This window comes from Pleurodeles waltl, chromosome 11 (assembly GCF_031143425.1).
Source record: "Pleurodeles waltl isolate 20211129_DDA chromosome 11, aPleWal1.hap1.20221129, whole genome shotgun sequence".
Taxonomy (NCBI): domain Eukaryota; kingdom Metazoa; phylum Chordata; class Amphibia; order Caudata; family Salamandridae; genus Pleurodeles; species Pleurodeles waltl.
This window is the reverse complement of record NC_090450.1, coordinates 423,135,606-423,152,434: the sequence shown is the minus strand read 5'-3', so window position 1 is coordinate 423,152,434 and position 16,829 is coordinate 423,135,606. Positions and strand designations below refer to the sequence as shown.

The following is a 16,829-nucleotide window of genomic DNA, read 5'->3' as shown; positions in this document are numbered from 1 at the left end:
CACTTACAAATTCAGTCTCCTGGGCATAGGCAGCCCACCGTTGGGGATTTAAGGCAACCCCAAAGCCACTGCACCAGCAACACAGGGCCGGTGAGGGGCAGAGGTCAAAGGAGGGCCCAAAACACATAGGCGCCTATGGAGAACAGGGGTGCTCCGGTTCCAGTCTGCTAGCAGGTAAGTACCTGTATCCTCGGGGAGCAGACCAGGGGGGTTTTGTAGAGCACTGGGGGACACACACACACAAGCATACAAAGCACACCCTCAGTGGCACAGGGGCGGCCGGGTGCAGTGTGTAAAGTAGGTGTCAGGTTTGCCGTAGAGAACAATGGCACAGGGGGGGGGGGGGCTTCCCGGGCCAGCCACCAACTGGGCTAGGCTGAGGGCCGCCAGCTGGTCACTCCTGCACTGGTAGGTGGTTTCTCTCGGTCATGGGGGCTGCGGGTGCAGTGCTGGTCCAGGCGTCAGGTTCCTTTGTAACCAGGCAGTCGCGGTCAGGGGGAGCCTCTGGATCCTCTATGCAGGCTTCGCTGTGGGGGTGTAGGGAAGTCAACTCAGGGTGTCCACGTTGTTGGAGTCGCCTGGTAGTCCTCTCTGCGGTGTTTGTTGTCCCGCACTCGAGCTGTGGGCGTTGGGAGCAGTGTGTGAAGACTCACGCTTTTGGCGGGAAGTGAGTCGCTTTAAAGTTGCTTGTTTTGTTGTTGTTTCGGGACAGAGCCCCGGTCCTCAGGAGGTTCTTGGTCCTTTAGGTGCAGGTCAGTACTGCTGGATGCGTCGCTGTGCAGGTTCTTTCAGTCTGGAGACGGCCGGTAGGGCTGGGGCCAAGTCAGTTGTTGTCTGTCGGCTTTGCAGGGCTTTCAGGTCAGCAGTCCTTCTTCTTGTAGATTGCAGGAATCTGATTTTCTGGATTCAGGGTCACCCCTAAATACTAAATTTAGGGTGGTGTTTAGGTCTGGGTGGCAGTAGCCAACGGCTACTGTCCTTGAGGGTGGCTACACCCTCCTTGTGCTTCCTCCCTGAGGGGAGGGGGGCACATGCCTATTCCTATTGGGGGAATCCTCCAAAACCAAGATGGAGGTTTTCTTAAGGCAGAGGTCACCTCAGCTCAGGACACCTTAGGGGCTGTTCTGAGCCTGCACTGCACTGCACTGGGTGGAGGTGCTTCACACCTCCCCCTGCAGGAACTGTAACACCTAGCAGTGAGCCTCGAAGGCTCAGGCTTCGTGTTACCATGCACCGGGGCACTCCTGCTAGTGAAGATGCCTGCCCCCCGGACACAGCCCCCACTTTTGCCCAGGGCAGCCCCTAAGGTGTCCTTAGCTGAGGTGACCCCTGCCATAGGAAATCCTCCATCTTGTTTTAGATGATTCCCCCCAATAGCATTAGGGATGTGCCCCCTTCCCCACAGGGAGGACGCACAAAGAGGGTGAAGCCACCCTCAAGGACAGTAGCCATTGGCTACTTCCTCCCAGACCTAAACACACCCCTAAATTGAGTATTTAAGGGCGACCCTGAACCCAGGAAATCAGATTCCTGACGACCTGAAACAAGGACTGCTCAAGGATGTGGAATTCCTATCGCCTGATGCCCGGGACATATCGTTTGGGGTCCAGGGCAACAAGTTTTCAAGTTTATTTTGTCCTTGAAACAAGTAGGCCAAACCCCCTGCAACAAAAACCTTTTGCCTGCCAGTTTACAGAGAAGGGAACTGTCTGCAGTTGAGGTAATATGTGTCTCCATATGTTAATGCTGTTCAAACTTGTATTTATGGTTCAGTAATTAAAAGCCTTCATTACTAGGGTGAGCGCTATAAATAAATGTTTTAAGGTCAAACTGCAGTACAGACAGTGGGTCCAGTAAAAAATAAAAAAATATATATATATGCTCCCAAAATGCTCTCTGATTAGATGCAAATGTTTCCAGGCGCTTATAAGCAAGAGTGATCATTCTTTGCTTTCAAAATAAAATGTTCAGAAAAAAATGCAATTGGGGGGGAAAAATAAAACTTATTGCCTCTATCATTTTAGGTGCTATTTCTTTGAAGCTTCATTCAGTAAAATGTGTTTGATGCATGCTAGTATTTCCCAAAAATATTCCTAATGGAAAATCATTGCTATCATTTTCAACGCGATTATGGGAAACATGAAAAGAAACAAGCAGTGGCAAAGCCAACTGATCCGACATATAAATATATATATATTTTTTGTGAGCCTTTTGATTTCACCCATGCCTGTCTTGTTGTGACATGGCTTTTGTAACACTTTATTTTGTGGGAGCTGCCAGGCTCACCATTGTAGCAAACACTGGCAAAAGGAAAAATGTTTTTTGGTCTCAAAAGCACACATTGCCACCAGTGGCGAAACAAAGGCCCCGCAGCCCACCTCCACGGGGCACCCTAAGCACAGTACCTGCCCTGAGTGAGTCTGTAGGGGGCCTCCATGTTCTTTGCAGGAGTGCCCCATCCAGTTTAGTTACGCCACTGATTCCCACAGTGGTTCCTGGCACTGAACAAAACTACTTTGTGTGCCAGTATGATCCTTGTGGAAGAGCACAATGTGATCACTTACAGTAAAACCACCTGATAGAGACAGATATAAAAGTTTAATTAAAAGAAAAGGTCTTTGTTAATTACCTAATAGGACCCCTAATTAGGGACCCGATTCTTAAAGAAAGTCACAAAAGTGCACCCATGGTATGTCTTTGAATTAGAGGCTTTCATAAATTCACAAGAACTTACAGAAATAGACCAGGAAATCATACACCTAGAAAATATTTGCAAACTATATTTTAGCATAAGCAAATATGCATGTGTAAATTTGCTTATGTGACAATCTATTGAGCGTTTACAAGTTCCCTTTCACTCTAACCACTTTTTTCCCCCCAACCCTGGAAGAACTTCTACTTCTGCCCTTGTCAGGAGTCAATTTCTAACTTTCTCATTATGGGAAAAGATTAGAAAAGAGGTGGTGAAAATCCTTAAAACATGATATTATCGGAGCTCTTACTTAATGAGATTGCTGCCGTAATTTGTCGCCGCACTATGACACCAAAGGGACAAGTAGATTTTTTGTACAGGACATGTAGATTTCAGAAGCAACCTGTTCCATGAACAAGTAGATATTTTATTAAATTCTACACCCCTGCTGCTGACCTGAAAGCCCCGCAGAGACGACTGAAACGACAACTGACTTGGCCCAAGCCCTTCCGGCCTGTCTCCATACTCAAAGAACCTGCACAGTGACGCATCCAGTGGGACCAGCGACCTCTGCCGACTCAGAGGACTGCCCTGCACCCAAAGGACCAAGACACACTCATGGACAGCGGTTCTGTCCAAGAAACCACCATCTTTAAAGGGACTCCAGCCTCACTCCGGAAGCGTGAGTCCCCAACACTCTGCACCCGACGCCCCCGGCTCGTTTCCAGAGAAACCAACACTGCAGAGAGGACCCCCAGGCGACTCCAACGACGTGGACACCCTGAGACGACCTTCCTGCACCCCCCACAGTGGCGCCTGCAGGGAGGATCCAGAGGCTCCCCCTGACCGCGACTGCCCGGTAACAAAGAACCTGATGCCTGGAAGAAGCACTGCACCCACAGCCCCTAGGCCAAATAGAAACTAACTACCAGTGCAGGAGTGACCAGCAGGCGGCCCTCATTGGGTCTCTCCATTGATTTCTATTACAAAGCCTACACCTGCTTCACACACTGCACCCGGCCGCCCCTGTGCTGCTGAGGGTGTATTTTGTGTGCTTGTTTTGACCCCCCCGTGCTCTACAAACCTCCCCCGCACAATTTATGTACTTACTTGAATTCTGAATCGTGTGGTTCTAAAATAAATTAAGAAAATAATATTTTTCTACATAAAAAAGCTATTGGCCTGGAGTTAAGTCTTTGAGTGTCTGTTCTCATTTATTGCCTGTGTGTGTACAACAAATGCTTAACACTACCCTCTGATAAACTTACTGCTCGACCACACTACCACAAAATAGTGTATTAGTATTATCTAATTTTGCCACTATTAAGCTCTAAGGGGAACCCTTGGACTCTGTGCACACTATCTCTCACTTTGAGATAGTATATACAGAGCCAGCTTCCTACACCCAGCACATGGGCTCCTGTAAACAGGACAACTACCTGCTGCCATAGGCCTCTGTCTAATGACCCAAAATTTCTGACGCAATCCCTGAGAGCCTAGCTATCCAAGCCTCTACCTCCACGGTTGCATTCCCTCCTGCACCCGTGGATAGAAAATCCAAAAGACTGGATCAGTTTGGAAAGGAAAGGTTTTCTTCCACCAGTTTGGCATTGTGGTCCTTGAACCCCACATGCCTTTTGGGCCATTACGCCCATACCGAATGGGACGCAATGGCTCAGATGCTGCCACAGGTCCTGGAAGAGGCTTGGGCCATTCTCTCCCAACCTGTTTCTGATGGGAGAGATGCAGTTAAGTTCATAATCAGATGTGGGCTGGATATGAACAACTCACTGGGCAGATCAGTTGCATCCACTGTGGCCTTGAGGTGGCACTGTTGGTTGAGGAAGTCTGGCTTTTTGAGGGGATGTCCAAGCAGTGCTAATGGACATGCTCTTCGATGGCACCTATCTCTTGAGAAACAAAGTAGACTCTGCGCTCCAGCTCTTTAAAGACTCCCGGGCTGGGGCTTTGTCCTCACAGCTGCCCCTCATCCCCTTCAGCCTGCTTTTTGCCCCTTTTGTGGCAACGGATTGGGCACATGCTGCCCAGCCTCGGTATGGCTGGGGAAGTGGGATCCAGCGTCCTCATGGATCAGGGAGCCAGCGGTTAACCCAGTCCGCCACCCCTCCCTCTGCAGCCTCCAAACCTTCCTAGCCTGACTCTTCCCCATCATTGACCAGTTGGAGGCAGGATTCGCCATACCTGCCTCACTGGGTATCCATCATGTCAGGCAGGTGTTCCTACAGTTCCCCTCCTGGAAGGTTGCCTTCCTCATCCCAGTCACCTTACTTAGACGCATTAGTGAATTGCAGGCCCTCACTCTTCAGGAACCTATTTTTCAAGTATATAAGGACAGTGTTTCTTAGAACTAATCCCAGCTGAAAGAGAACTCCACTCCCTTGTTGTTATACGTGCTTTTATGTATTACATTGACAGGACCAAACCCTTTTGTAAAACACAACTGTTTGTAGCTTTCCCAAAATCTAATAAAGGACGTGCCGTTTCAAAGGCAGTGGATTGCCAGGTGTATTGTGAAAACATATCCAGACCTGCTATTCTAATGCTAAAAGAACCCTACCTTCCTGCCCCAGACCACACTCCACCCACAATCAGGCCACTACTATATCTTTTCTGGGGAACATATAGCAGACATCTGTAAAGCTGTCACTTTATCCATGCAATACACCTTTACAAAACATTATGTTCGATGGCATATGTTGCTGCAGATACACATGTTTGGCACAGTCCGCTGCCTGGTGTTGGGCTCGGAGTATTACAAGTTGTTTTTCTTCGAAGAAGTCTTTTTTGGTCACGGGACCGAAGGACTCCTCCCTCTTCGGCTCCATTGCGCATGGGCGTCGACTCCATCTTAGATTGTTTTTTTCCGCTGTCGGGTTCGGACGTATTCCTTTTCGCTCCGTGTTTCGGTTCGGAAAGTTAGTCAGAATCTCGGAAGAAAGCGTCGGTATTGTTCCGTTCGGTATCGGGATAGTTAGGTACATCGACACCGATCATCGGAAGACTTTGGGGTAGCTTCGATTCCCCCATCGGGGCCTGGTCGGCCCGACCGCGTGCGACATCGAAGCCGATGGAACGGACCCCGTTCCGTTTCTGCCCAAAATGTCACAGTAAGTATCCTTATACAGATCAGCACTTGGTCTGTAACTTGTGCTTGTCCCCCGAGCACAAGGAGGATACCTGTGAGGCCTGTCGAGCCTTCCGGTCCAGAAAAACACTCCGGGACCGAAGAGCCAGGCGTCTACAAATGGCGTCCACGCCGACAAAACAACGTTTCGACGACGAAGAGGAAACATTCTCGGTTCCGGACTCAGAATCCGGAGACTCCGACGTCGAACAACAGCAACAAACTGTGAGTAAGACGTCGAAAAGTAAAACCATCGAGAAAACGAAAGCCCAGGGGACGCCACTGCCAACAGGCCATGGCTCGACCCATAAAACAGGCGACCCGTCGAAGGCGACGAAAAAGGGCACGCCCATAGCGAAGACACCCGACTCCGGTCGAGGGACCGCCATGGAGCAACCTCGGAGCCAAAATAGCGGCTCCGAGAGACAAAAACAAGATACCGGCACCGAAAAACATCGGCACCGAGACTCCATGCCGAAAGGAACAAAAATTCTGTCGGTGCCGAAGCCGAAAAAAGATTCTCTCTCGGCGCCGAAAATTTCCACACCTTCATCCTACACAGAGGAACAAGGAATAAGTGGCCAGATGCACAGATTTGGACAAGAGCTCCAAAGTGTAGAATCAGACTACACACAAAAGAGACTGTACATCCAGCAAGACACAGGGAAGATATCAACCCTTCCCCCAATATTGAGGAAAAGAAGGATCGGTCTCCTCAAGGATGACGCACAACCACAAGCCAAAGTGGTTAAAAAAGTCACGCCTCCGCCCTCTCCACCACAACAGGCATCGCCGGCACAAACACCGCCACAAATGCACTCACCAGCGCAAACTACCATAAGTCAAGATAATCAGGATCAAGACGCTTGGGACCTATACGACACCCCAGTGCCGGACAATGATCCAGATTCATACCCCACAAAGCCGTCACCGCCAGAGGACAGTACCTCATACTCGCAACTGGTGGCTAGGGCTGCAGAATTCCACAATGTCCAACTGCATTCCGATCCTATAGAGGATGATTTTTTATTTAACACCCTCTCGGCTACACATAGCCAATATCAATGTCTCCCAATGCTACCAGGGATGTTACGGCACGCAAAACAAATTTTTGAAGAGCCCGTAAAATCAAGAGCCATCACCCCAAGGGTGGATAAAAAATACAAACCACCACCCACAGACCCAGTGTTTATTACTTCGCAGTTACCACCTGACTCCGTAGTAGTAGGGGCAGCTCGCAAAAGAGCAAATTCCCATACATCTGGCGACGCCCCACCTCCGGACAAAGAAAGCAGAAAATTTGATGCGGCAGGAAAAAGAGTAGCATCACAGGCAGCCAACCAGTGGCGCATCGCAAATTCTCAAGCGCTGCTGGCCAGATATGACCGCGCACACTGGGATGAGATGCAACTTCTCGTAGACCATCTTCCCCAAGAATACCAAAAAAGGGCGCAGCAAATAGTTGAAGAGGGACAAACGATCTCAAACAATCAAATCCGCTCTTCACTGGACGCAGCCGATACTGCAGCGAGAACAGTCAACACTGCTGTCACCATAAGGAGACACGCTTGGCTCCGCACTTCAGGCTTCAAACCTGAAATCCAGCAGGCTGTCCTTAATATGCCCTTCAACGAAAAACAACTTTTTGGCCGTGAAGTGGACACAGCCATTGAAAAACTTAAAAAGGACACAGACACGGCCAAAGCCATGGGCGCACTCTACTCCCCGCAGAGCAGAGGCTCTTTTAGAAAAACTCCATTTAGAGGGGGGTTTCGTGGCCAACCCACAGACACCACCAGCCAACAAACAAGAACCACACCATATCAGGGTTCATTCCAAAGGGGAGGTTTCAGGGGATATAGAGGGGGTCAATTCCCAAGGAGTAGGGGAAGATTCCAGACTCCAAAAACACCTCCACCTAAACAGTGACTTTCAAGTCACGCAACCCCTTCACTCAACACCAGTGGGGGGAAGACTAAGCCAATTCTACCAATCTTGGCAACAGATTACAACAGACAATTGGGTATTAGCAATAATCCAACATGGCTATTGCATAGAATTCCACAAATTCCCACCAAACATCCCTCCCAAAACACGCAAAATGTCACCACAACATTTAGAACTTTTAGGACTAGAAGTTCAAGCACTACTGCAAAAGGATGCAATAGAGTTAGTACCAGTACAACAAAAAAACACAGGAGTTTACTCCCTGTACTTTCTAATTCCAAAAAAAGACAAAACATTAAGACCAATATTAGATCTCAGGACACTAAATACCTACATCATATCGGACCATTTTCACATGGTCACACTACAAGACATCATTCCACTGCTCAAACAGCAAGATTACATGACCACATTAGACCTAAAGGATGCGTACTTTCATATACCAATACACCCTTCTCACAGAAAGTACCTAAGGTTCGTATTCAAAGGAATACATTACCAATTCAAAGTGTTGCCATTCGGAATAACAACTGCACCAAGAGTGTTCACAAAATGTCTAGCAGTAGTAGCAGCACACATCAGGAGACAACAGATACATGTGTTCCCTTACCTAGACGATTGGCTAATCAAGACCAACACAGTAAAAAAATGCGCAAACGACACCACATATGTCATACAAACCCTTCACAAACTGGGGTTTTCCATCAACTATACAAAATCACACCTAGAACCGTGTCAGAAACAACAATATCTAGGAGCAACCATCAACACATCAAAGGGAATCGCCACTCCAAGTCCACAAAGAGTGCAGGCATTCCACAAGGTAATAAGTGCTATGTTTCCAAACCAAAAGATAGAAGCAAAATTTGTGCTAAAACTTCTAGGCATGATGTCATCATGCATAGCCATTGTCCCAAACGCAAGACTACACATGCGACCCTTACAACAGTGCCTAGCATCACAATGGTCACAGGCACAGGGTCAACTTCAAGATCTGGTGTTGGTAGACCGCCAAACATACCTCTCGCTTCTATGGTGGAACAGCAAAAATTTAAACAAAGGGCGGACATTTCAGGACCCAGTGCCTCAATACGTTATAACAACAGATGCTTCCATGACAGGGTGGGGAGCACACCTCAATCACCACAGCATTCAAGGACAATGGGATATACACCAAACAAAATTTCATATCAATTACCTAGAACTGTTAGCAGTATTTCTAGCGTTAAAAGCCTTTCAACCCATAATAACACACAAATACATTCTTGTCAAAACAGACAACATGACAACAATGTATTATTTAAACAAACAAGGAGGAACACACTCAACACAATTGTGCCTCCTAACACAAAAAATATGGCAGTGGGCGATTCACAACAACATTCGCCTAATAGCACAATTTATTCCAGGAATACAAAACCAACTAGCAGACAACCTTTCGCGAGACCACCAACAAGTCCACGAATGGGAAATTCACCCCCAAGTTCTGAACAAGTACTTTCAAATTTGGGGAACACCCCAGATAGATTTGTTCGCAACAAAAGAAAACTCAAAATGCCAAAACTTCGCATCCAGGTACCCACACCGCGAATCACAAGGCAATGCTCTATGGATGAGTTGGTCAGGGATATTTGCATACGCTTTTCCCCCTCTCCCTCTCCTTCCATATCTAGTAAACAAGTTGAGTCAAAACCAACTCAAACTCATACTGATAGCACCCACATGGGCAAGACAACCTTGGTATACAACTCTACTAGACCTTTCACTAGTACCGCATGTCAAACTACCCAACAGACCAGATCTGTTAACACAACACAAACAACAGATCAGGCATCCAAACCCAGCATCATTGAATCTGGCAATTTGGCTCCTGAAATCCTAGAATTCGGACACTTAGACCTCACACAAGAATGCATGGAGGTCATAAAACAAGCTAGAAAATCTTCCACTAGACACTGCTATGCATCTAAGTGGAAAAGATTTGTTTACTACTGCCATACCAATCAAATACAACCATTACATGCCTCTACAAAGGACATAGTAGGATACTTACTACATTTGCAAAAAGCGAATCTCGCTTTTTCATCTATAAAAATACACCTCGCAGCAATATCTGCTTACCTACAAACTACTCATTCATCGTCTCTATTTAGAATACCAGTTATTAAAGCATTCATGGAAGGGCTAAAAATAATTATACCACCAAGAACACCACCAGTTCCTTCATGGAACCTTAACATCGTCTTAACAAGACTCATGGGTCCACCTTTCGAACCCATGCATTCCTGTGAAATGCAATATCTAACCTGGAAAGTCGCATTTCTCATTGCAATCACATCCCTCAGAAGAGTAAGTGAAATACAGGCATTTACCATACAAGAACCATTTATTCAAATACACAAAAATAAAATAGTTCTAAGAACAAATCCAAAATTTCTGCCAAAAGTAATCTCACCATTCCATTTAAATCAAACAGTAGAATTGCCAGTGTTCTTCCCACAACCAAATTCCGTGGCTGAAAGGGCACTACATACATTAGACATCAAAAGAGCACTAATGTACTACATTGACAGAACAAAGCTAATCAGGAAAACAAAACAACTGTTCATAGCTTTTCAAAAACCACACATAGGAAATCCAATCTCTAAACAAGGCATTGCTAGATGGATAGTCAGATGTATTCAAACATGCTATCTTAAAGCCAAAAGAGAATTGCCTATTACACCAAAGGCACACTCAACCAGAAAGAAAGGTGCTACAATGGCCTTTCTAGGAAACATTCCTATGAGCGAAATATGTAAGGCTGCAACCTGGTCTACGCCTCATACGTTTACTAAACACTACTGTGTAGACGTACTAAATGCACAACAAGCTACAGTGGGCCAAGCTGTACTAAGAACATTATTCCAAACTACTTCAACTCCTACAGGCTAAACCACCGCTTTTAGGGGAGGTAACTGCTTTATAGTCTATGCCAAACATGTGTATCTGCAGCAATATATGCCATCGAACTGAAAATGTCACTTACCCAGTGTACATCTGTTCGTGGCATTAGTCGCTGCAGATTCACATGTACCCTCCCGCCTCCCCGGGAAGCCTGTAGCCGTTTAGAAGTAGATCTTAAATCTTAAACATTTGTACATTTGTAAATAATTATTATAAACTCTTAAAGTACATACATATTCACTCCATTGCATGGGCACTATTTATAGCAAACAACTCCATCCTCACCCTCTGCGGGGAAAACAATCTAAGATGGAATCGACGCCCATGCGCAATGGAGCCGAAGAGGGAGGAGTCCTTCGGTCCCGTGACCAAAAAAGACTTCTTCGAAGAAAAACAACTTGTAATACTCCGAGCCCAACACCAAGCAGTGGACTGTGCCAAACATGTGAATCTGCAGCGACTAATGCCACGAACAGATGTACACTGGGTAAGTGACATTTTCATTTGTGGACATGCTATCAAAATAGCAGGGCAAAGTGAGTCAAGCTGTCCCTGGGGCTTTGTTTCAGACCTCTGTGCCATCCACCTGCTAGCCAGAGCTTTGGCTAGTACTGCTTTTCAGTCTGTGCGCCGCATGTGGATCTACAGCCCCACTATATACGGAAAGTTACTTACCCCGTAAGCATCTGTTTGTTGCATGGAGTGCTGTAGATTTACATGCACTTTCACCATTCTCCCAGGGAGCCAGTGTATGTTACAGAAAACATCTTACCATACTTCTTTCTACTTGTGTGGTCATTTTTCTTTCATGTACACACTACTCCAAAATTAGTCTCACCCATTATGTGAAAAGCAATCTAACAATGTAGTTGGTGGCGAAGCACATTCAAATCCAGAGGAATCACCAATATCTTGTGATTAGAAAATCTTTTTTTAATAGAAAAAAAAACGTCGGAGCCTAACACTAGATGGCAGGAGTATGCACAGAATGTGTGCCTACAGCAGTGCATGCAATAAACAGCTGCTTACATGGTAAGTAAATTATTCCTTATTTCCTCATGGTTGTGTTTTAGCACTTCCTGTCTATCTGCAGCAGGTGTTATCCAAGATAACACGCTGCCCCCTTGATAAGAAGTGTAAAGTGCTCCCAGGAATAGGAAACAAAGAGAAATGCTGGAGAGAGGAAGTGTAACCTCTTCAGTTAAATGACTACTGGGCAGTAGCCACAGATGGCACAGCTTCAAAGAGGCTACCTCCTCAGTGAAACAACTGGCGATCACACTTTCATCTACCTGCTTCTTTGTGTAGGCAAACAGGTGGCATCTCCCCCAGAGAAGGAAAACCCATTGCAGAACAGTGTTTTCCAGGAGGAGTAGCTCATTATGCTGCGTACACCACAAGAGTGTGCCCACAGTTCTGTCCCTAAGAGGAATGGTTTTGATTTGGATGGAGGAGGGAATGCGGGGGGCGGTTTGGTGGTCGAACCCTCAAGAATTTATGTAAAATGGAAATAATGCTTTTCAGAATTATTGCCCCAGGGACAAGTGAGTCCTCTGCTCCTACAAACATGACAGTGACATAAAAGTGGCACCCTAGACACACAGTCTTCAGATCATTGCGGGCTGGAAAGAAGACAGAAGGTCTGCTCTTCTGTTCTCTGGCCCCAGCAAAGAGAGGCTGCCCCCAAAGACTGGGAATGCTCCTGTAGACCTGAAGGACCTGCAAAGAGGGTGCCTGCTATGCCCATCTGGAACAATGGACTTGGCTCATCCCCTATTTAACACCATGGACACACAAGCTGAAGGAAACCCCCACACTTGAGAGCTCAGAAACGCCTGCCCACCCCTGGATGGCAAAGATCCTGTTGGGGGACGGAGTCCTGGTCCACTCGAGGTGTCCCAAAGTCTGTGAGATCCATTGCTGATGTCGGTGTGGATTCTGGTGAGTCAGCAGGAAGGAAAACCTTACCTCCAAACAACCGTTGAAGACCAGTGGTGACAGAACTTGCAGCAGACAACCCTGCTCCATCTTATTTTAAGCTAAAAATATATTTTATTTTTATAAAATTATTATTTGCTTCTTGTTTTTTCCTGTTCTTGTATTTCTAAATGCTTTACACTTGTTCCTTCGATTAAGCCTGACTCCTCTGTGCCACTGGTTTCCAAGACTGAGCGAATGTTTTTTTTATGAAAGAAACCTAATAAACCCGATAAAGATTGACATTATTTATTTCATGGTGAGGTCTCACAATCACACCCCATAAATAATCCATTTGATTACACCAAGGTAGCTTTTATTTTATTTTAAAGACCTGTTTCCACACACACAACAGATATTCAGTTTTTATTAAGTCATAGGAGATTGCCATGTTGTTGAACCAAGAATTCGGTAACTGTATGCAAATAACATTAACTTGCTTATTGTAGTAATTTCTCTAATCTTAGACCTTCACCCCTCCAGTTAATTTATCCTCTCTCCATCCTCATGAGTGTTTTGAACATGTTCTTGGCTCCAACCAAGAGCAGTGAAATGAATACTAAGATGATGAACTAGCTGGGTGACATAGAAATCCTGAAAGTGGATGTCTGTGCACATTTTCATGATTCCCCACATTTGATTTCCCAGCACTTGCATTACTAGTGGACCTGGTTTCTAGTTCCTTTCATGAGTGAGACTTTCCAATAGTAAGAAGGGTTATAAATACAGGAGTTGCGACTCATTGGTTATTTGTGTATTTTGGTTTACAGTAAAAATATTGTGGGGGGTTGGGGGAGGGAGGAGTGCACTGCAAAAAAGATTGTCAAAATGTTAACTGCTGAAAAAAGCTGAAAGGAAAAACCGGAGTATAAAAAAAATCAAAGGATTGTCTCTTATAGGAGAAAGGTAAGAATTGGGAGCAGGTGAGGGGAGCACGTGGGGAACGCAATCCCAGGCTACTGAATTCCCTGAACATACACATGGACTAACCCAGGGAGAGGTAGGGGAGGTCTTACCTAACCTGAGGGACATTTAGTGATGGCGGTGGGAGATGAGCTTGTGGAGGCAGTTATCTGAAATGCACAACCATGGACTCTGAAGTACTCATTAAACTAGAACAAAGATGCAAAATGTACTTGCATGGAGGGGAGGAAGAGAGTGGGAAAGGGGAGGGGCCCAATCCATTACAGCTGATTGATCTGGCAGTGAAGTGAACACTATACTATTATATTGATTCATATTGTTTTTATATTTGAGTTGTATTACTTCACTGTAATATGTGACCATGGTTGTTTATGAAAATTGCTAATAAGATATCTTTTTTAAAAAGTACTAGGAGCATCCTCATGAGTATTGTTGGGATGGTGGGGTGGATAACTAGTAGGGGGTTTTAGGATTCAGTGAATGCTAGTCTTACTGGGTAGTAAGTGAGTGGTAGAGTTTAGGAATTAGCATTTATGGGTAGTTAGGTGCTTTTATGTTTCAGTGTTGAGTGCGTAAATGGGCTACGGGGTTTTTAGAGTTGAGGGAACAGCAGCTGTAAAAGGGTTTATTAGGGTTTGGGGAAGAGTATCATTAATGGTGTGGTTTGAGGTTTTAGGGATCAAAATGGACAATAAGTAGTTTTTAGGTTTCTGGGAAGTGTAGGGTTAACCGGTCGGAATGTTTTTTTAGGCTTCATCAAATGGTAGAAATAAGGGAAAGTAAAGGTTTTTAGGGCTCAGGAAAGTGTGACATTAAATGTCAGTAAGTGTTTATGGGACTCTGGTAAAGGGGGGAGTAAGTTTTTTTTAAGATTCAGCGAATTTTAACATTAAGGCGTAGTAAAGGGTGGTTAGAGTTCTGCAATTGGTAGCGGTGAAGGTTTTTTATAGCTTTTAGGATTCACGGAAGGGTAGCGTTAGGGGTAGTAAGGGTTTTCTCTTTTTTTTTATGGTTGTTCAGGGATGGAACGCATTATAAGCTGCTAATTGGTTATTAGGAGACAGTTATAAATGGATGTAATAAAAATTAATTTTAAAATAAAATATTTCTGGAATTGTAGGTGATAATGAACACAACATCATTACTTCGACAGTTTCATCTCTACTTTAATGTAGAGATATTTTGATGCCCCCTTCACTGTATGTTTTTTTTTTTTTTTTAAACTGTTGGTTATCACAGTAATACAGCTAACTGGTGCTTTATGCTTTGTATTTTTCAGCTTCCGTCATCATCAACGTGGGGTCAGCAAGCCAGCACAGCAGGCATATCAGCATCACAGGCTTCCTTGTCATTGGCAGAGATCCAGAAATTGGAGGAGGAGCGAGAAAGACAACTGCAAGAGGAGGTTTGTTTTTATTATAAAATACAGCCCTCGTGAACTGTATTGCATGTTTTCAATTTGCACAGTTTTTATTTGATTTGATAGTTTCAACATTTGTAGCATATTTAACAGTGTTGGAGAAATATTTCCTATTTAGTTTTTTTTTATTCATAGCAATGGGGCACTTAAACTGTTGGCTGCAAAAAGTGAGCTGCAGTGGTATGTTGTAATACAAAAATCCTTCTGTACCCTATTTGTGTGTATGTGTCCGTTGTTGCTACGGAGCGAAAGCCAGCATTGTGTTTTATGTTTCGATTGATAGCACTGTGACCTCATCTTGCTTTCTCCTCCTCATTTCACAGCAGGCACGGCAGCAGAGGGAGCTTATGAAGAGCCTCTATCAGCATCAACAACAGCAGCAACAGCAGCAGAAACTTTCAGGCTGGGGAAATATCCCTAAAGGGACAGGAAACACAAAGTCCTTGCTTGAAATTCAGAAAGAGGAGGCCAAACAGATGCAGAAACACAAGCAGGAAAACCACACCCGTGGTAACAGCTGTGTCAGCGCTGCTGCTGATACTACCAGCACAATCATCACAGTGAGTAGTGACGGCCAAAGACATTTTGCTGAGACCTAGACACTTTTCCTACAGGCCCACTTGTTTATTCTGCTCCCATGTCTGTTTTCTTACGCCCTCTTACCTCTAATGTCTCCCTCCATTTTCCCATTTACTGTTATCTGTTTTCTCGCTCAGTTTTTGCATTCAGCTCCCTGTCCTCTATACATGTGACCATGCACTTGGTGTTAATTGCTATTTTAGAAGCATAAATATGTGCACAGCATTAAAACGAATTATGTGAGTTATCAGTGCCTTGTTTTCCATAGTAAGGACCAATACTTTAATAATTGGTGAACCTGCCGACTGGAAATGGTTGCCACATTATTTTCATATTATTTTTTTTTTTAGAAATTATAATTCTTTTCCAGTAAAAGTGTGCTGGTCCCTAACAAACTGCTTCTGTCAAACTGAAGGAAGTTGGCTGGTTGCAGAAGTTATCCTCTCCATATGAATGTTTATCTTCCAGTCACCACACTAGATCTGGGAAACTATTACCCAGCAATACCTTTCAGGTGCACCTTTCAGGTGCTGCCAGCCGTAAAACACCGTTCACTACTTCATCCACTCACCTTGTGACTACATAAGGGTATGTAAGGCACCAACTGATAAAGACTTATAGCCGCAGATCCCTTACCTTTGAATATTCTCCAGGTGTCAGACTGGACACAGAAAATTTTGAAAAGTACCTCTCCATGGCGGTAGGTGGTGTCGTTCGGCACAATCAGTTTCATCCGTGCCGGAGCTGGATCACAACTCCCAAGACCTGTAATGACTGGCAAGCCATGAACCACAAACTGCTGGAAAAATATCTGTAGCTCCTGGTCGCCTGACGCTTGTCGACTCAGCGACTGTCCAAGTCCCAGTCGACTAGAAAATCCCAGGCCCATTCGCAGGTCATGCACTTCATTTTTGGGTGAGCTGACCCCTCCGGAGCACCTTCGGGCCCCATGGGTTTCAGCAGGTTCCTCCACTGGATTTCCACTAGCGCTACGCCCTCTGGGCCAGTCGGGCCACCTGGATTCGGTGCTGGATCTGGACCAGTAATGCTTGTGAGACAACGTCCTTCCCTTGAGCCAGGTCCATTGACCTCTCTCCTTGTGGTACCAACCCCATCATCATACCAGACTCCAATACAGAGCTGGATAGGCATCTCCCGCCATTTACTCCCAGACCTGCCAGAACTTGACCTTCCGATTC

At 45.4% G+C, this 16,829-nt stretch overlaps 1 protein-coding gene across 3 annotated transcripts in view; it reads left to right on the top strand.

Annotated features, from left to right (window-relative positions):
- Nucleotides 1-16,829, top strand: part of GIGYF2 (GRB10 interacting GYF protein 2) — a 1,376,329-nt gene that overhangs the window by 1,227,660 nt on the left and 131,840 nt on the right. For 2 of the 3 annotated variants that reach the window (XM_069213782.1, XM_069213784.1), the window contains 2 exons: nucleotides 14,911-15,036; nucleotides 15,375-15,611. In XM_069213782.1, the coding sequence (XP_069069883.1) occupies nucleotides 14,911-15,036; nucleotides 15,375-15,611 (363 nt within the window). The remainder of the gene's footprint in view (nucleotides 1-14,910; nucleotides 15,037-15,374; nucleotides 15,612-16,829) is intronic. The other variant, XM_069213783.1, reaches the window with a different exon arrangement.